The 20,183-nt window shown below is 33.3% G+C and overlaps 2 protein-coding genes and 1 pseudogene across 3 annotated transcripts; 2 read left to right on the top strand and 1 right to left on the bottom strand.

The window, feature by feature from the left end:
- Nucleotides 1-5,222: 5,222 nt before the first annotated feature.
- LOC143540482 (kinesin-like protein KIN-14N) lies at nucleotides 5,223-13,500 on the top strand (annotated as a pseudogene). Its single transcript, XR_013136598.1, has 17 exons — nucleotides 5,223-5,399; nucleotides 5,516-5,624; nucleotides 5,694-5,803; nucleotides 5,962-6,081; nucleotides 6,158-6,361; nucleotides 6,436-6,646; nucleotides 7,376-7,450; nucleotides 7,529-7,675; nucleotides 8,223-8,361; nucleotides 8,448-8,557; nucleotides 8,990-9,151; nucleotides 9,255-9,460; nucleotides 9,555-9,636; nucleotides 10,145-10,249; nucleotides 10,316-10,344; nucleotides 12,783-12,858; nucleotides 13,241-13,500. The product of XR_013136598.1 is annotated as a kinesin-like protein KIN-14N (transcript).
- LOC143540467 (arginine--tRNA ligase, chloroplastic/mitochondrial-like) lies at nucleotides 11,140-12,470 on the bottom strand. Its single transcript, XM_077033519.1, is given in 7 exon segments — nucleotides 11,140-11,250; nucleotides 11,338-11,436; nucleotides 11,518-11,736; nucleotides 11,807-11,876; nucleotides 11,996-12,065; nucleotides 12,185-12,308; nucleotides 12,366-12,470. Coding segments are annotated over 7 exon segments (798 nt in total).
- Nucleotides 13,501-15,469: 1,969 nt separating the features above from the next.
- Nucleotides 15,470-19,737, top strand: LOC143540465 (transcription factor bHLH115-like). The gene is made up of 5 exons (XM_077033517.1): nucleotides 15,470-15,767; nucleotides 16,802-16,867; nucleotides 17,474-17,551; nucleotides 17,621-17,783; nucleotides 19,306-19,737. The coding sequence occupies exons 1-5, from the start codon at nucleotides 15,601-15,603 to the stop codon at nucleotides 19,570-19,572; spliced, it is 741 nt and encodes a 246-aa protein (XP_076889632.1). The 5' UTR covers nucleotides 15,470-15,600; the 3' UTR covers nucleotides 19,573-19,737.
- Nucleotides 19,738-20,183: the final 446 nt, after the last annotated feature.

The following is a 20,183-nucleotide window of genomic DNA, read 5'->3' as shown; positions in this document are numbered from 1 at the left end:
AAAAAAACCCCCTATTTTTTTACATGCAATCATTAGCCCAAACAACTCTAACACATGAACGCATTTGATCTAAATAACTTGTTTCACATACCTTTTAATGAGTAACTATAAACAAGCAACCTGTTTTTTTTTTTTTTTTTTTTCAAACGCTCTCAGATTAAAAAAAATACATGACCTTGACCTTCAACTGAAAATTCTTCTCAAGTCAACAGTGGCGGACATAAGGCCCCCCTCAACTTCCATTCCGTGGTGTAAAAAAATTTTATTTTAGTCGTTTTATATATCGGGTTACCCCTAAACAAAAACTAGGTTATCCCTCAAAAATTTTAAGAAGCCCACACATTATTTAAAAGCCCATACATTAGTAAAAAGCCCACTCAACTTAAATAAAATAAACCCAAAAAACATAATATTACACCTCCAGACTCTCCCCTCTGCTCCCACCACATCCAATAGCCGGCACTCCAGCAGGTCGTCGGACAACCACTGTCGTCCGTCGGCCGTTCTTCTCCGGCCAAATTCATCATCTACCTCCTATTCACCATTGTTTTACTCAAATATTCAAAGATTTAAAGGTATTGTTAATTGTAATTGTTTGTTTTTTTATATTTAAAAGGGATGAAATTGGACTTTAGGTTAGGGTTTGGTACTTTGGTTGTTAATTTTAGTTGTTATTTTTTCTTTGTTTATAATTAAAATTGTAACTCTTACTTTCTTATATAATTAGGCCATTAGGGTATTTGAAACTTAGAAGATGAAGCCACATTCAAAACAAGTTCTTATTGGCAAATTTTTAAAAGAAAATTTCAAGAGTTTGATGACATTGATGGAAGTCCAAATATTGGTAATAATGTGCAAGAACAAGATGATGATGATAATATTGGTCCAAATATTCCTTCGACTTCAAGTCCTTCAATTCCACATACAATTTATTTGAATTATCTTCATTCAGATCCCTTTGATAATTGCATTTTCTGAGATGTATGAGAACGATTTTACAACAAAAAAAAGAGGGTGTCTTTTGGGTGAACTTTACAATGTCTTCTATCACTCTGTAAACAAAGATGAAAGATTTACAAAATTGGATGGAATACATGATCTTGCTCGTTTAATGATAGAAACCGGAAAAAATATTTCTTTTCCTTTGGTTTATCGGATATTGAAGCTAGCTCTGGTTTTACCAGTTGCAACTGCAACTGCTGAAAGATGTTTTTCTAATGCCAGAGAGGAGAGATCATCTATTAGGTAGGTATGTTAACTTTATTTGTCATCGTCTTTTTTTATTTATTTTTTTTGAATGTATGATAAAAACAAAAATTTTTAGGTTACCCATGGAATTTAGTTCTACATCCGCCACTGCAAGTCAATCCATACCCAAGACCCAATCTCAAGCTTCACCCAAACAAAATCAACCAACCACATTCAAGCGAGAAAAAAAAAACAGACGGGGAGACTAGTGATAAATCGGTTGAAAGATGGTGGCGAAGAATACGCATAAGCCACACCTGGCTCGATGTTTCCAAAGATCCAATTACACTCCATTTATAAAATTATATATAACAAAACAATTTAACTTGGTTTTGAAGATCATAATCAATTGAGAAGGCCAACAATTGACTGTCTCGAACTCGGATTTCACATATGCAAATCTTATGTTTACACCATTACATGTTAAAAACATGACTAGTCAATTTACACTCAAAACTAGAACATCACGATAGGAAGATACTAAAAACATGCCTGTCAATATTTGTCTAAAAATCGTAAAATTATATTAATGAGAATTCTACGACACTGCAGAAAAATGAACTTCTTCAGTTTTTTTACACTATTTTATGATAAAACATGCCTAGTTAATTTACCCTCTAAACTAGAGCATAAGACGGGAAGATGCTAAAAACATGCCTAGTCAATATCTGCCTAATAATTGCAAAATTATATTATTGAGGTTTCCACATACAAAATATTGAAGAAAAACGAATTTCTTTTACTTTTAACACTATAACATGCCTAGTCAATTTACACTCTAAAACCAGAGCATCACGACAGAAAGATGCTAAAAATATGCCTAGCCAATATCTGCTTGAAAATCTCAAAATTATATTATTGAGAATACTACATACAAAGCACAAAATGAACTTATTAGATTTTCAATAACATTTTCCTCTTATTTAAAGCTTTATAAAAAAATTAGAGCATGTTTCAAAGATGATCTATATTGTAAGCTACATATTTATATTTGATTGTATTTTTTTCTTAAATTAGACATATAGACATACTAGACGGGTGCCCAAACGATGTGATGGGTGTTTGAATGCAGACCATGTTAATCACGTAATAGTTATGAGTGTTCATGGTTGGTTATGTTTCGGTTTAAAACATTGAAACCGTTTAAACTGGTCATCGATACAGTTTCACATCTGTTTTTTTACTTTCGGCCGGTTGATCAATTTCAAAAATTTCAGACCGTATTTGGTTCGCGATTAAACAAGAAACCGACCATATGAAACCAGACCAGATTGTAAATATTGCATACATTTAATATTTTTTATTACTTAGTATTAGATATGTTTTGTTATATATATTATATATAGTTAAAATATAATTTAACAAAGTTCTTTTTAGTACAAGTAAACTTGGATATTATCACTTTAAGTTAACCTAAATTTAGTATGATTTGTTGTAATATTTGTTCTTGTTATGTTATTATAATGGTACAGTCAAGTTAATAACCATTTTAAACAAAATTTATTATCGAAGCTTAAACTGTGAAACCAAACCGGAACCAGGTCGTCAGTAATGGTTCGGTTTCAGTTTTCAATGGTTAAGTTTTGGTTTTGGACGAAAAAAACGGTACTAATGATTAGGCTTGTAAGTTTAACTTAAAAACCATCAAAACCGGCATTGAGCACCCTAGGTAACATATTAATTTTTCCTTTTTAAAAAATTATAACAATATCATATTCAAATTAAAGAGAATAAAATGTTCGTTTTTTATGTTGTAATTTTTTTTATAAAAATATTAACGTATGAAAAAGTTATAATCATTTAAAAATCGTGGGTGAGAAGTTAGTTTAAAACCTAAATTAAAACATAATACTGTTAAAGACGAGGGTACAGATTTGTAAGTTGAATGAATTGCGTTTAAAAGATAGTTTACCCATATTAACACACTAGTTTTAGTGTCCGTGTCATACACTTGATAATTCAAATTATAAAATTACAAGTAAAACAAATAATTACACATCGTATATGAAAAAATGTATTACATCTATACTTGTATTTATACTATATGTACATAAATTGATTTTATTTATATCACAAAATTATTTTTTTAAATGAACCTAATAAAAAAAAATGCTCGTGCAAAAATGTACCATAGAATGCTTCTTTCTGTTGAAAAATTCATTCTCGATGTCATATATGTATAATTGAAAAAATTTTGGTTATGAGCCAATTTCGGAAATAAGACATCTCATACGATAGTAGTTCTAACCACTCATCAAATTTACCACCCATCAAAGGAAAGTAGAACATTAAATTATAACGATGAATGTTCTTAAAGAACTATGTTTTTTTGAACTACACCATGAAAAAGATTTTGATAAGTTTTAGAAAGCTTCTCGACTTGGTCATAATGGCAACAGAAAAAATAACATGCTAACCCATTCAATTTTGTGAATATTTTGTTTCATTTGAGCATATTTTTGCATAACATGCTTCCCATACAATGTTTTGATAACCATTGAAGTAAAAGTTAATGTTAAAATAAATATTTCAAATTTGATAAAAGTTCAAAGCATTGATCGGCAATCTTTTATTAAATTTTAATAGTTGAAGGAAAAATAGTCAATTTGCCAAATCCCGAACCTTTTGATTATTTCAAAAAAACCCTTAAAAATAAATTTGAAATCCGAATCATGCATAAAATTCTAACTTTTATACTTTTAACATTTTCAAGTCAACACTTTGAACCCATAACAAATTTGACAATAAATCTAGTTTGCATTCTCAAACTTTTAAAAATACTCAAAATTTTCATTTTTGACCCGTAACAAATTTTGACTTAAATGTAGTTAACTTGTACCAAACAATCTATTTACCAACTTTTAACCCATAAAATCAAATTTAAGTTTCACAACAAACCCGAAACAATTTTCATTTGAGAAACATAATTTGTTGTTGATTTTTGGAATTTACCAAGTATTTTGAAATATAAAGTAAAATAATATGTTAATATTTATATTTATAAAAATATATAGATATTATATAAATAGAGTATAAAAGGAAAGTGAATAATAATTGATCTATTACATATATATTAGTTTTGGAGGGAAAAAATTTGTGAGAATTAACCAAAAGATGACAAGTGTCAAAATTTATTTTACTTTATTAGAATAGGTAGATGTACTTGATTTTGTAAAACACTTAAAATCAAGTGTCTTAATTTACCATTGTCTCATGTATTATATATAGTATAGATTTGTTTACTTATTTGTCACACTTCGAATCTTTAGGAGGCTGCTTGTTTACATATGAATAGAACCATTAAGAGGTGAACATATGATTAAGTTAGAGTTCATACCATTTGGTTCCAAAAAAAAACTATCTTAATGAGTAAAATTAAGTATGAATTGATCAACATGTGATTACATTTGAATCGATACGATGTGATTGAACCAAATAGCCTCTAAAATAGATTACCCTGGCTTTGTTTAAATTTTTTAAAAATAAACTAATTATTCTTGAGCTAAAAATGGAAAAACTACTAAAAATAAAAAATACATTTAAATTTAAAATCTTCTGTTGGTATGGTGGGTATATCAAATGCACCTAATAATTTAACCAATTAACCATATTCCATCCACACTCCATCTCAATTTACCTCACTCCATTTTAATGGCAGCAGATGCACCTACCCATCACACCAAAAGGTTAAAAATTTCATCTTTTTATTATTTTTTTAAATAATAATAATAATTCCCCTTTTATTAAATTAAACTATAAACTAATAATCTTTCTCCTTAAATATTATCTATTATAAAACTAAATCTGTTGGTTGATAAAAGAAATCTAGTCTTCCCAGATATTACATTCAATCTTGGAACCAAATTTCTTTATTAGTGTGTGTCAAAACCCTTACTTGAACCCATATTCTTTGTGGGTTTTTGATAAAGATCTCAAGGGTTTTCATGAAACTGTGTTAAAGATCTGAAAAAAATATGGTGGGAACTGCAAACGGTGTTGAAGCTGTTGTGAATGGCGGTCAAGATCCGGATACCCGGGTCGGACCCGAAAGTGTTGCCGGGTCGGGTTGTGGAAGAGTTGGGTTTACTAGAGAGGAAGTGGAGGCATTGTTGAATATGAAGATCAAAACCAAAGATAAATTCAATCTCAAGGTTTTTTTTTTTTAAATTTTTAATTATTTTTTTAAATATTTGATATATGTTTTTGTAATGTGAATTTTTGTGGGTTTGCAGGAAAAATGTGATTTAATATGGAATATATTAAAAAGCTAAGATTGTGTGTGAAATGGTTTCAAGATTTCGAAGGGGGGCTTTCGGTGGAACACGAAAAGCTTAAAAATTTGTTTGAGTTAGCAGAAAAGAAATCCAATGAAATGGGTAAAGATTTTGATATTTGATTTTAATATTTAATTTCAGAATTTGATTTATTTTTTAATTGTGTTGTAGAAATGCTAATGAATGCTAAGGAAGAAGAACTGAATGCAATAATCGAGGAATTACGAGCAAGTTACTCAGCTTTACAAGAGAAATTCGCGAAAGAAGAAACCGAAAAACTGGTATGATTTGCATCTAGTTTAAAGTTTGATTAATGTTTGTTAATTAATAATTATTGATGGTTTATTGTAATATTATTTCCATAATTAGGTAATATAACTTTGATTAATAATAATAATAATAATAATAATAATAATAATAATAATAATAATAATTTCAGGCCGCGGTTGAAGCATTGATGATGGAGAAGAATGCTAGAATGACAGCTGAACGGTCACAGGCAACACTTACCGAAGATCTTGAAAAAGCGAAAAATGAAAGTTTAAGCGCGAATCAGAAGGTTATAAAATTGGATCTAAATGTTTAACTCCTAATAAAAGTTATAAAAATTATGTGACCTATTATTAGTTTTTCAGATATTATCGGTCAATGACATGTACAAAAGATTGCAAGAGTACAACACGGGCTTACAACAATACAACAGTAAGCTGCAAACCGAGCTTAATCAAACCAGTGAAACCCTAAGCAAAGTGGAACCCGAAAAAGCTGCGTTAATGGAGAATTTAAGCAAGTTAAAAGGCTACCATCAGTCTCAACAGGATCAGTTAGCTTCTGCAAAAGTCGGTTTTGCACTTTCACAATCTTTTGTTTGTTTTAATTAACATTTGCTAACGCTTTTGAGTTAATATTTTAGGCAAGTTTAGAAGAATCAATGAGGCTAAAAGAAGCTTTCGCTAGTGAAGTCGGGTGTTTGAGAGGGGATTTGCATCAAGTGAGAGAAGATCGGGACCGGCAGTTGTTTACTTGTTCAAGATTTAACAAGCGAAGTGGAGCAATATAAAGAATGTACTGGAAAATCGGCGGTTGAGTTGGGTACACTAACTTCAAGATCAATGGAGCTCGAGGTTATTTAATACCCTGAGATTTGTTTTATTGAATTTGGAAAATGGACAGGTTGAGTAGCAGGTCAACATGGGTAATGGGTATATATGCAACTTAAAGCCGTATGGCATATTTTATCGGAAAAAATAAAAACTATTGAAAATTCTCTTAACATCATAAATTCTCGTTTGGTTCGTTCAAAAGTAGAGCCCAAATTTTAATATGCACAATTTATAACCCAAATTTTAATATATATGAATTATGAATTCTGCATTATATATTTATATGTATGTTACAAAAAATATTTTTTAAGTAATACGTGTAAAATATGAAACAAATAAAACTTTTTAAAATAAACGGGCGGGCTTAACAAGCCACGAGTTCTTGATGAGCTAGCTCAACATTTCAGCTTGTTAAGATAAACAATCCGAGCTGGCTTGACGAGCCACGACTCTTGAGTAGCCGAGCTCAACAGTTCAACTTGTTAAGATAAAAAGCCGAGCTGGCTCGACAAGGACGAGCTGACTTGAGCTCTTGAAGAGCCGAGCTTGAGCTCAACATTTCAGCATGTTAAGATAAACGAGCCGAGATGGCTTTGCTTTGCCCGGTTTGTAAACGAGTCGGGCCCGAGCTCACCCTGGCTTGGTTCATTTACAGCCCTAAACCTAATCGATATATTTATAAGTAAATAAATCAAAATTGTCATGTTTGTATCTTATAACTTATGCTACACTTTCATTTGCTCTTCTTAGGCAACGTGTGCTTCACAAAACGACACAATAAAAAGATTGGAGGAGCGACTTGCCACTGTCCGGAAAAAATTAGAGGTATCATCAGACTTTGGGACCACTTATGTTTATATATTTGTTTTATATATTTTTGACTTATATATGAAATTGTTGTAGATGTCTGCTTTATCATCGGTTGAGACAAAAGCAGGATATGAAGAACAGAAAAAACTTAATTCCGAGTTACAAATCCGTTTGGTGGAGGCTGATGTGAAAGTTATTGAAGGAGACGCATTGAGAAAGAAGTTGCATAATACAATATTGGTAAAATTTCATTCTTTTCCTATAGAGGTGGCAAAATGAGTAATTTATAGGTACGGGTCAAAATGGGTCGGGTTGGGTTAGGTTGACTCGTAACACATATTGTCCAACTTTTCACAACTTCTTATAAACAAGTTTCGTGTTAAAAGAGGTTGTGAACGTTAACAATATACACTTTTTTTTTGTAGCGAACTTGAGCCCAAACTTCACTTACTTGACTAGGCTTGCGAGTTTGCTATTTTATATGATAAATATATTGAATATACATACATAATAATTATTATTCATAAAATTATGATAAAAATATGTAATATGTTATGCAATATATAAAAGCTATAAATAAAATATGTAGTAAATGATAAATGAGGCGAGTCTGAGCTTTAATAACTACTCACGAGCCGAGTTGGAGTTATCTTAAGTTAAACGAGCCAAGCTCATGCTCGGCCGTTTACTAATCTTGTAATTTTTAGCTAAGTCAAAGCGTTAGTTTTCCGGTTTATGAAACATATAATAATTATACTATTCTTACCAAACAATAATTTTGAGGCAGGAATTGAAAGGAAACATACGAGTTTTCTGTAGAGTGCGGCCCCTTTTGTTTGATGAAGGTGTGGAAAATGAAATAAAAACCATTTCTTTTCCCACAACAACCGAAGCTCTTGGCTGAGGCATCGAAGTGTTGCAACATGGTATATTTTAAAACTATGTATTTGACTTTTTGTTTTTCATTGTGTTGACTCTTATGTTTGACCAGTGTTTTTAATTTGTTGAATAGGTCAAACCCATCCTTTTATGTTTGATAAGGTGTTTACACCTCAAACAACACAAGAAGAGGTGTTTGAAGAGATATCACAACTTGTACAAAGTGCACTTGACGGTTATAAGGTCAAATTTAAAGTTATTTTCATTGGTTATGAAACAACAAATAAACATACTTTCGTCTCCAAACCTCAGTGAGGAATTTTTATTCAAGGGACAAAATGGACCGGGCTAGCCCACAAGTATTCATTTGTCCATTTCTTGCATTTTTAAGTAACTAGTTTATTTTATATGATTACAAAAAACAGATTCTCCTAAATTATCACCTAAAGTAGTTGTATACTTTTAAACAATTTTGGACATGGTAAGCTTTTGAATACAACATTAGACGACTGCTGACCAAGTTTGAACCTTTATCAAACAAATAAAATCAGAATTAACCAAGTTAAACTTGCCACCTGTACCTTATTTAATTTAAAAGTGGGAAATAAGTGTCTTTGACCTCAAAATTCAAAGCATTCTAGCTTATTAATTAATCAAACTTGATATTGTGTGTAGGTTTGCATCTTTGCATATGGTCAAACTGGATCTGGTAAAACACATACAATGATGGGAACACCAGGAAGCTATGATGATAAAGGACTTATACCACGTTCACTAGAACAAATATTTGAGGCACGACAAAAGCTTAAAGAGCAAGGGTGGAAGTATGAAATGCAGGTTTGCAATCGAAATTCATAATCCTTATTTTATTTTTCCAAATTATGTTATGTTTTTTTTTCTTACCTTTTTGAGCAATTTATCCTACAATTGAACTTTTTAGGTTTCAATGTTGGAAATATACAACGAGACGATACGCGATTTGTTGTCATCAAATAAGGCTTGTTCTACCGAAAGTAGTGCTAACAAACAACAATATGCAATCAAACATGATGCAAATGGAACCACCCATGTTTCAGATTTGACCATTGTTGATGTTCGTAGCAGTAAGGAGGTTGCGTTTTTGTTAAACCGTGCTGCACAAAGCAGGTATCTTGATTTTTATGAAATTTGTAAACGTTATGCAAGAATTTAGATGTTAAAACTGCTTATTATGGATTCGTTTTTTTTTTTTTAAATTTAGGTCTGTGGGTAAGACTCAAATGAACGAGCAGTCTTCAAGAAGTCACTTTGTCTTTACTCTGCGGATATCAGGTGTTAATGAGGTAAAAATCACTCAAGTTTGAAAGGAAATGAGTCAAATGGGTTGCAAGTCACCCAAAGTGTATTTTATTTTTTAGCACATAAAGCCTCCTAAATCATCCAAGTTGACGGGTTGAAAGGAACAGGTTGAGGAAATGGTAAGTGGGTCAAATGGGTTTGAAAGGAAACGGGCCAACGGGTTGAAAGTCACCCAAATGCATTCTAGTTTTTAATATATATAGCCTCCTAAATAATCTAATTTAACGGGTTGAATCGAAACGGGTCAAACGGGTTGAAATTCACCCTAAGTGTATTTTACTATAGAATGTCTCGGATGTCATCTAGTTTAACGGGTTGAAAGTAAATGGGCTGAACAGTTGACTCTATCCCATCTAAACCGGTTTCACAACCCACCCGTTTTGCCATATATAGTTTTGGCATTTGAGCCTTTCTGATGGTGGTGGTTGTATGAACGGTCCAAAATGCACGATTGCTAAATGCTAACGTTGGCGTTTTGCTTTAACTTTTTAGACATTGGAGCAGCATGTACAAGGTGTTCTCAACCTTATAGATCTTGCTGGCAGCGAACATCTTTCCAAGAGTGGGTCAACCGGGGAACGGCTAAAAGAAACTCAGGTAATTTATTTCACATTCCGGTTCGGGCCCGAATGTTCAACTAACGCTTACCATGTTTAATATCAGGCCATCAACAGGAGTTTGTCGTCATTAAGGTGTTGTTTGTTTTTGCAGACATAAACTGTCTGCAAGCTGATTTCATCTGTTTTCATGTCTGCAACTGAAGATGTGGTCTGAAGATCTGCAAGCTGAAAATATAAGACTGTTTGTTTTTATAAGCTGATACTGTCTGCAAGCTAAATAACTATTATTATTATATGTATCCAGAAAGAAAAAAACATTTGCGGTGATGATTATCGAAAACCACATCTCTTAAAAGTTAAAACTGACCTCACGAATTCGAGTATCGCTGCTCCTCTATATAACTAGACCGATATAGAGGAGCAGCGATACTCAAACTCGTAACTTTCACGAGAAACCCACGAAACAAGTAGTTGGAAAAACAGGTGGTCTAGCTCAAGAATCACTTTTCAAGCAACGAAGAATTAATCGGTTTCCAGTGAGTTGCGAGCCCCTTGATTCATTCTAGTAAATCAGTCTTAACAATAAAGAGAGAATGTGTTTGTAATGGATCTTGTCACTGGTTATATTTTTGTCTTTTTTGGTGAAGAAGTAGGACTAGCGTCTAGCGATCACGCCAAAAGAAGTCATGGGGCTGGTCAGTGGTCAACAAAGGTTGGTTAAAAGCAAGTATCGGACTAAACTAAGCCTGTCTTTAGACGGTTCAGATCAGACCTTAGACAGACTGAGGTGTTCGCCTCATACGCTTCTCGTGACTTAAGCCACGAGCACATATTTAACTGGAGACTGCTGATCAAACTAGAATTATAATATATATCAAGCATTAAAGTTACTATTCAAAACATTATTCACACAACTTCAAATGTGTATTAGATTTTGTAGACAGGGGTAATGCCCAAAAGATGAAAGCATTTCCTCATCACCACTGCAGTTGCCTCACACAATAATAATCGGCTCGTCTCCTCAGCAGACCCGACAACCTGCCCGATATCCAAAAGTAACGACAACTCCCTTATATAATAAATAAACAAGATTCTATAAAATAAACAATTTCTCGGAAAGTATACCTTGCACTCTGAGTAGAAACTTGTAAACTTCTCGGATAAATCATATAGATATTCACACAAGACGTTTGGTAACAAATTTGTGCAAGCATCTTCGACCGCCTTTAAAACAAATTAAAATAAGATGTTTGACCGGTACTTCAAATTATAGACAAAAATGCTTGATTTTGGTTCATTTCTTACCTCAGCAAACCGGAGCAAATGTAATCCCAGCTTGCGTTCATCGTCTGTATGTAATAATATTTGCCCCTCCTGTCACAAACATGTCGATATTTTATTTCAACTCAAAATTAAATAAATAAATAACTCTTCCCTTTTCAACTCCTCTATGTCTTTACCGGATTTTCTGATAATCGAACATATTCGAGCGTGTGCATACAGCAGATATACTGCAGTATTACCCTATGTATCAAAAAAATATGTGCAGGTAAGAAACAATAACGGTGTCACGGTTTCAAATTAATAAAAGCACCTTGTCATTAAGCATCTGATCAAAATTGAACGTGTAACTGGTCGATCTGTTATTCTTCAGGTCTGCATACCTGTTAAGAACACAAATAGTCAAAACAATATAACTTGTTGCAGTAATAAATGTGTTGGTGCTAATAGCATGAGCACAATAACCATGGTAAAAATAATAATAAAAGCATGATAAACTTACTTAACAGCACCGTATCCAACCGCTTCAGCAGTCTGCTCAAGCTCCTCAGCAGTCCGTTCGGCCGCCTTACCTAATAAACTCATAATTATTGATTGACTTCACTTGAATGATAATAATAATAATAATAATAATAATAATAATAATAATAATAATAATAATAATAATTAATAAAGTAATAAGAGGTTATACCTCGTTCCACAAGAGCTGCTTTACAACGAGTTTTAGCTTCATCCAACCAGCTTAACGACTTCAGTATGGGAGGGGCTGGTCGGAGGAGAAGAGGGAGGTCACCAGATTTTAGGGTTCTTATATCCTGAAACACTATTAATTACTTGAAACGATGGTGTATAGAAGGGTTAATTGAGTGAACTGCAGCTGGCATAAAACGTAATAACGATCTTTCGAGATCAATTCTAATATTATACCTAAACCCGACCCCCCCTAGTTTAGGGTTTTGTTTTTCAATCAACACCATGGGAGGGGCTGGTCGGAGGAGAAGAGGGAGGTACCTGGTCGGAGGAGAAGAGGGAGGTACCTGGTCACCGGAAAAATGATCGGAGGAGGAGCGCCTGATGTTGTGTGCGTACCTGGTCGGAGGAGAAGAGTGAGTAGGGTTTTGTGAAGATGTTATAAGAAAGAGATCTGTGTCTTATTTTTTAAGAGGAAATAAGATGTGTTCAGATCTGTTTAAAAAAAAAAAACAAACAGTCTTCAAGGGTGACGTCTGCGCGCCTGCAGACATAAGCTCCCTTGAAGATGTTTGAAGAAAAAACAAACACCCCCTAAGCGATGTTATATTCGCACTAGCAAAGAAGGAAGAACACATTCCTTTCAGAAACTCAAAACTCACATATCTTCTTCAGGTAATATTATCAAAGGAAAATTACGAAATTACCCGTCGACCAATAAATTTACTAAATTGCCATTGACCTTATTTTGCTAAAGAAAAAGTTTCGCTTTACTTAAATAATGAAAGGAATATAATTAGAAAATAGGAAATTTTTTTTTTAAATTAATGAAAGAGTCAACTCCTTCTGTGGCTCAAAGTGGACACGTGGCATTTTTTCACTGGTCTGAATAACTTGAAGAAGTAAAAAGTCAAAGGCTATTGTTTTCTAATTTAATTAATGACATGGCTATGTTTGTGATTTTATTAGTTATTAATCAATAAAACTTTATATTATAATTTTTTTAAAAAATTTTGAAACATGCTAATAAATAATAATTTTCGATGGTCAAAACCAGCCTTACTTAGGTGGCGATTCAAAGACGTTAATGGTGGTCAACATTTCTCCCGCACCAACGTCAGTCAACGAGTCACTTTGCTCTTTACGATTTGCTGCACGAGTGAACGCGTGTGAGATCAGCATCCCGAGACGCCAGACATCAATGAGATATATGGAGCCACGGTTGAGCTATGGCTGAGTCAAGTGCTGGATGCACAGTTGTTAGTTATTGACATAGAACGAAACGCAAAAAGGTTGTTGTGAGTTTTAACATGAAGTGTGCATGGTAATGTGTATAGCCTTACATGGTTTGTAACAGTCGAGAATGATAGGGTCAGTGGAGGTTTGTACTTGTTGATTTGATTAATGATACTTGATAGTTATAGATCCTTGTTCGCTAACTCATTGGATAATATTGGTGGATAGTTTCTTATTGTCTTATTTCACTTTTTGTTAAAACTCTTACTAATCAAGCGCCGACGAGTACGACTAGTGCTTGTCTTCGTCAAAATGGTGTGGGTTCTAGTCGAACACAATATGAACATTTGAGCGGATTTTAGAAGTAGATTTTACTCGTTTAAAATAGCGTAATAGTGAAGTTGATGAACTTTTGACAAACACTCAAACAAACACTCAAATCCATTAACAAACACTCAAACAAGTTGTGTGTGGTTCAGTTGTCAAGTTTGGTTTGTTCGGTTTCAAAATGAGGTATAACCAGAACTAAACACAGTTTTTAGTAAAAAAAACAACCAAAAGAACTGTTAGAGCATCGTTTTGCGTCTCGAACTTTGTTTAAAGTATTTTGGTATTAGAATAATGTATAAGGGTATTTTAGGTAAATGTATGTAAGGTTCATTCGCTAAAGAGCCTTTAACGAATGAGACCCGCGTGTGTTAGACCTCATTCATTGAGTATGTTTAACGAATGAGTGTTAATGTATGATCTTATTCGTTATGAATTGCATAACGAATGTGATGCTCTTCGTTAGGTTTATCTAACGAATGAGGTCATCTTCTATATATATCCTGATGTAAATTATTCTAATGCAACAGTTCTTACTTTATCGATTTCCAAGTCGTTATGCCCAAATATTCTCTCAACACACACACTACACACACACACTAACGTATAACCTAAACGCAATTCATATCTAAGACTAGATCCGTAACATAATTAATTAGATCGAGGCTTCTCAAGAACCATATGTTATTGTTATTTGGGTCAGTTATTCAAGTGTTGCTTTATCAGTCAATATAGTTTTGATTTGCCTAATTAGTTTTTTCGTATCTCTACTGATAGGTAATCGGCTCTGAGTCTAAATTGATGGGTTTTTACCGTGTTTTCTTAATTTTTATTAGTTTTGTATTTACTCAAAATTGATCGTTTCACTTACATTGGTTGTTCAAAAAGCCAGTGGCTCGTACCTCGTTCGATAGCTTGAATAAAACCAACTAAAGGAACTTGATCTGAAACGACCTAAGCCGAGTGGCTTGTCTTTGAAACCGAGCTAAGCTCTACCCAAGCTCCACTCGTTTGCTCGATCTTAGGCCCGTTTAACTTCAGACTTGAGCTCGAGCCTAGCTGAGCCGCCTCATCTAATTTCGAGCTCAAGCTCGAACCCACCTTGACTCAACTCGTGAATAACCAGTATTACTCGAATAAACCAGTGGCGATTCTTAGTTTAACTCCGTTAGGTCTAGTGTTAGAATGCTCTAATTACTCAGAAAAGAAAAATAAATAATAGCCTTTCTTTTCAGCATCCCCATTCTTATTTTTTTTAAAACTAAAATTCCCTTTTAAAAAAATTTAGATCCAAAAGAAAAAAAAATCCGCACTTTATGTTTATGTCCTTAATGTTTCATTTTCGTTGCACTTTTCATCCATGTGATTTGTTAAAATATGCTATTTTAGTTCAAAATGACGAGATGAACAAAAACTGCAACGCAAATGAAACTTTAATAACGAAAATAGCAAATTTTAACTTTTAGGCTGAAATAAAAAATTTGATAAAACCACAAGTTTACTTTTCAAATTCCTTTACCAAAAAGATTTAATTTGCGCACGTTTGTTTTTCCTTTAAATGTCGTAATCGAACCACTTTAGCCCGGAAACATAGAACACGTCAACACGCAAGTCATGTCATATGCTCGATGACGATAAACCACCACTCCACTTAGTGGACGAATAATAATATTATTATAATCAAACCCAAACCCAAACCCAAACCCAAACCCAAACCCAAACCCAAACCCAAACACACACACCATCAACCATCACCATTTACCTTTGATTCCTCAATTTCTCTCTCTCTATCCATCTTCACACATTAACAAACAAAACCCACTTGTGTAATCACCAGTTGCTTGTATCCCAGCAATGGTTTCGCCTGAAACCACCAATTGGATCTACGATTACGGTGGCTTCATTGACGATATAACAGTACCTGATGGTAATAATAATAATAATCATTTTATGGTTTCTGGGTCTGGGTTTACCTGGCCGATTCAATCCACTACCTTCAATGCTTCTTCATCTAACCCCAGGTAACTAATTCTTATAATAATCGTCGACTAATTGTTTTTCATCAATTTTTGGTTGTTTATCAAATTAGGGTTTCATCGTAGAGAATAAGTTACTAAATTTGGGAAGTTGAATGCATAATTTTGCTCTTTTAGAGCTTTATCGGCAAAGCTCGAGCTCGGATGTGAGTGGTTTAGGTAGTTTAGTTATTCGAGCTCGATTTACTTATTATTTATTTAATTAATTTTGTTATATGTTTTTATAACTATATATATGTGTATTCATAATTATGACTTTTATTTGTAATACATAATTACATATTACTTATTTTTATTATAATTTTAATATGTAATAATAGTTATTGTTTTAATATATTAAATAAAAAGTATATAAATAAAAAGCTTGTTTAGACTCGTGGGCTGGCTCGAGCTCGATTTGTGAAACTCGAGATTGGCTCGTTTTAACTAAAGAGGGGTCGAGCTCGAACTCGGGTCATTCAGAGCTTTATCTCCAACGCTCGAGCTCAACTCATTTGTTATTTATTTAATTATTTTTATTATATGTTTTTTATAACTATATATATGTGTGTAAGTGTGTATTCATAATTATAACTTTTATATGTAATACATGTTACTTATTTTTATTATAATTTTAATATATAATAATAGTTATTTTTTTAATATATTAAATAACAGTTAAATAAAAAGCTCGCGAGCTCGATATGTGAAGCTCGGGCTCTATTTGGGTTTTTTACAAGCTGATAACGAGTGGCTTGGCTCGTTTACATCCCTAGTGCATATTACATTATTAATCATACAACTATTAAATTTTACGGTTTATGGTCTCTCTGTTTATAGCGGAATTATGCTGGTGTTGATTATAGTTTACCCTGATTATATTTGAATGGATCCTTTTATAGATTGATGGAATTGTAGAGATTTAATTTTGTTGACTAAATGCTACTCTTGGAAATTGTTTGTAAATAGTTGTTATAGAATAGGTGTGAATTTGGATTGATTTTTATGATTTTATCTGACTAAGTGTAATTTGGCTATAGTGGTGATCTTGATGGCTCAATTGTGGATTCAGATGGACATAATAATGACTCTAGATCGAAGAAACGGTAGTTATATCTTCCTTCTTAAGTTTATATACGCGTGTCAGTGTTGTAGAACTCACTAGACGTTAGTTGTGTGTACCAACTAGCGATTAATCGGATTGGAATTTTATACGTAATTTTTCAAACTTATGTGTGTGTGTACATGTATGCACGCACACAAGACCTTTTAAAGCATTATATATAAACTTCAAACTTATTAATCGGATTGGATTAAAAAGTATAAATTTTTAAATACTTGAAGATTTTGATTGATTTTGACCAATTTTGATAGAAATTTTACTAGCTTTGACCGATTATCGATTTTTGCGGCCGATTAGCTGAAATCGAATCAGCAGCCCAGCTGATTAACGACTAATTGGCGCCTAAAACTGATTTTTACAACACTGCGCATCTATAATTCTGTATGAATGATTTTGAAAGCACATGTTTTTGATTGTATGTGTAAACAAGATTGTTTTGAAGGATTACATATGATCTACAAGAACTGTATAATCACTTGTACATTTGTACTTATTGCTTTAAATATTTTCAACTCTATGTACAAGTGCATTATGCACTTCCGTATATCTTTACTTAAAATTGTTTGAATATTGAACTTGTGTGCAACAGGGGAAGGGGTGAATCTTGCTGCGGTACAAGTAGCAAAGCATGCCGAGAGAAATTGAGGAGGGATAAGCTAAATGACAAGTATGCTATTTTATTATTTTATATTTATTTTTTTATGTTTTAGTATTTACTGTTATGCTATGTGTTTAGGTTTGTTGAGTTGGCTTCACTTCTTGATCCGGGAAGGCCCCCAAAAATTGATAAAGCTGCTATTTTGGTTGATGCGGTCCGTGTAGTGACTCAGTTAAGAAAAGAAGCCCAGAAGCTGAAAGACTCGAGTTTAGATCTTCAGGAGAAAATTAAGGAGCTGAAGGTAACTGTTTCTATCATAGTTATCAAATGCGTTAGGCGCACTCAAGGCGCATAGGCCTCTCCGAGGACCTACGCGCTAGGCGCAGAAAAAGCGTGGGCCTTGAAAAAAAAGCGCACTTAAATAAAAAAAATTCAAAAATATTTAGTAACGGAAAATACATTTCCAATGTATTTCAAGCCATAATCCTCTAACATAAACTAAGCATCTAAATACCAAAATGATCTGAGCATTTTCAATCAAAAAAAGTATTGACAGTTTATTCAACAATCTAAATTAGATTAAAGTTTAAAAACATGTTAACATGTTGCATGATGCAATTAGTAAATAAAACACACTACATTAAACTTTTAATTATGAAAAGGATGCATCTTCAAATAATTAAAATTAAAAAATATGAGAAATTGAGAATCAATCACAAGCTCTGTTAATAGTGTTTTTTTAATTATGTTAACCCAAATTAGTTTTAGGTAAGTTGTTTAAATGGGTTAAATGATAAAGTCAAAGAAAATCAAATCAAATCCAGCAGAAAAATGAAAATCAAATAAAATCAAGCAGAAAAATAAGGGCCGACTTTTTTCCTAAATTAGCCCATGTTATTAACGAAGGCGGTGAACCACCGATTTGCCCAAAAAAAAAAACGCCTAAGCGGCCTGGCGCTGCGATTTTAATAACTATGGTTTCTATTATCCAGTGGGTCGGTTAACAGGCTAAATGGGTAATGCGAGTCGGGTTGACACAAAAAATGGTTCATTACTAGTTATACTTTTGTTAGCAATAAGCGTGTGGAGGCCACACGACCATTAAACGTCTTTAGTTAAAGGCACTTGTATACCAAAACTACATTGTAGGGCATTAGAGTGAGCAGAAAACCGATCAACTGAAACAAAACTGAAATAACTGACAAAACCGAACCGAAATAACTGACCTAAAATAAAATAATCGGCCGTTCGTTTTTTTTTTTGTTTTTTTTTCTGAAAACCAAAAGTTTTGAGACCCAAGTTGCTGTTTTTAGGCTCACAAATTTCAAGCCCAAGTGCAGAAGTGTAGAACTGAAAACTGACCATAACTGAACCAAACCCATATGTAAAACCGAAATGAACGGGTTTTATAAAATCGAAATTTCGGTTTTGGTTCAGTTTGAGCCTAAAACTGACCCGTGCATATTTGGTTTTATCAAAATTTGGCATTAACAATGCAAGATGATGGAAATGCACTAAAATTCTTGAAAAGACAAAAATACCCTTAGTTACCTTTCCAAGTGAAGTAAAAACCTATCATTCAGTAACCAAATTTGAACATCGTTTTTGTCATGCAACATGTTTTTGGCTGGATTTGGTATAAGCAAAACCGAGTACATGCTTGGATGGTTTATACTAGTTTCGTTATGTCAGATTTTAATGTGTTTTATGCATTTAAGTACATTTTAGACAACTTTTAACGCGTTTGACTCATTATCTTTTAAATAGTTTTTGATTTTTCCCGTTAGAGATTTAACAATTTGAATCTGACCCATTTGTGCTAGGCTGAGAAAAACGAACTCCGTGATGAAAAACAAAGATTGAAACTGGAGAAAGAGAAACTCGAGCAACAAGTAAACTCACTGAACCCGCAACCGACTTTCATGGCTCCTCCATCTGCAATCCCTGCTGCTTATGCACAAGGCCAAGTGGGAAATAAGTTGGTCCCAGTCATCAGTTACCCGGGAATGGGAATGGCCATGTGGCAGTTCATGCCACCTGCTGCAGTCGACACCTCACAGGATCACGTCCTCCATCCACCAGTCGCTTAATTCAGTCATCGCTGGATGTGCATGCGGTGCGGTTTGTCATTAATCTATGACTCTTGTGTTAGGTTTGTGCTTGTGTAACTATGGTTAAATTTGGTATACTTTTGGCATGTTTATGAAGTTAAACTAACTGTTAATGTGTGTGATTTTTGTTAGTTTTTAGTTTTTTTTTTATTTTTATTTTTTTAATGTGTTTCTCTTGATGCTTGTGGCATGCTTAGACCTGTTTAACTTTTTCGATATGAGCATCGTGATGCGTGATCGATTAGAAGTTCTTTTACAACAAGTTTTTGATGATATAAAAGGCTCTACTGTTTAGATTAGATGCTTATAGAAGAAAAAGGCTTAACTGTTTAGATTAGATGCCTATAGACTAATATGTTACTTGATTCTGCACTTACTGAAGTGGCCAACAAAGTTGGATTCCCATCATAATTGATTAGATTTATTATAGGGGTGGTTGTATCGGGTTGGTGGGTTTAATCGATGGACCCGAGCACGACCTGTATATTTATTCATGCCAAGGACATCAACCTTAACTATGGCACACTTTAAAAACCGTGTAACCCGAAGCTTTTAACCCATTTATCTAAATAAGTCAAACTAGTTGAGAA

This window comes from Bidens hawaiensis, unplaced genomic scaffold (assembly GCF_021521415.1).
Source record: "Bidens hawaiensis isolate Kalapana, Puna unplaced genomic scaffold, B.hawaiensis_p1.1 tig00012232_1, whole genome shotgun sequence".
Taxonomy (NCBI): Eukaryota; Viridiplantae; Streptophyta; class Magnoliopsida; order Asterales; family Asteraceae; genus Bidens; species Bidens hawaiensis.
Note: the sequence above shows the minus strand (reverse complement) of the source record. Positions and strands in the feature narration are given on the sequence as shown.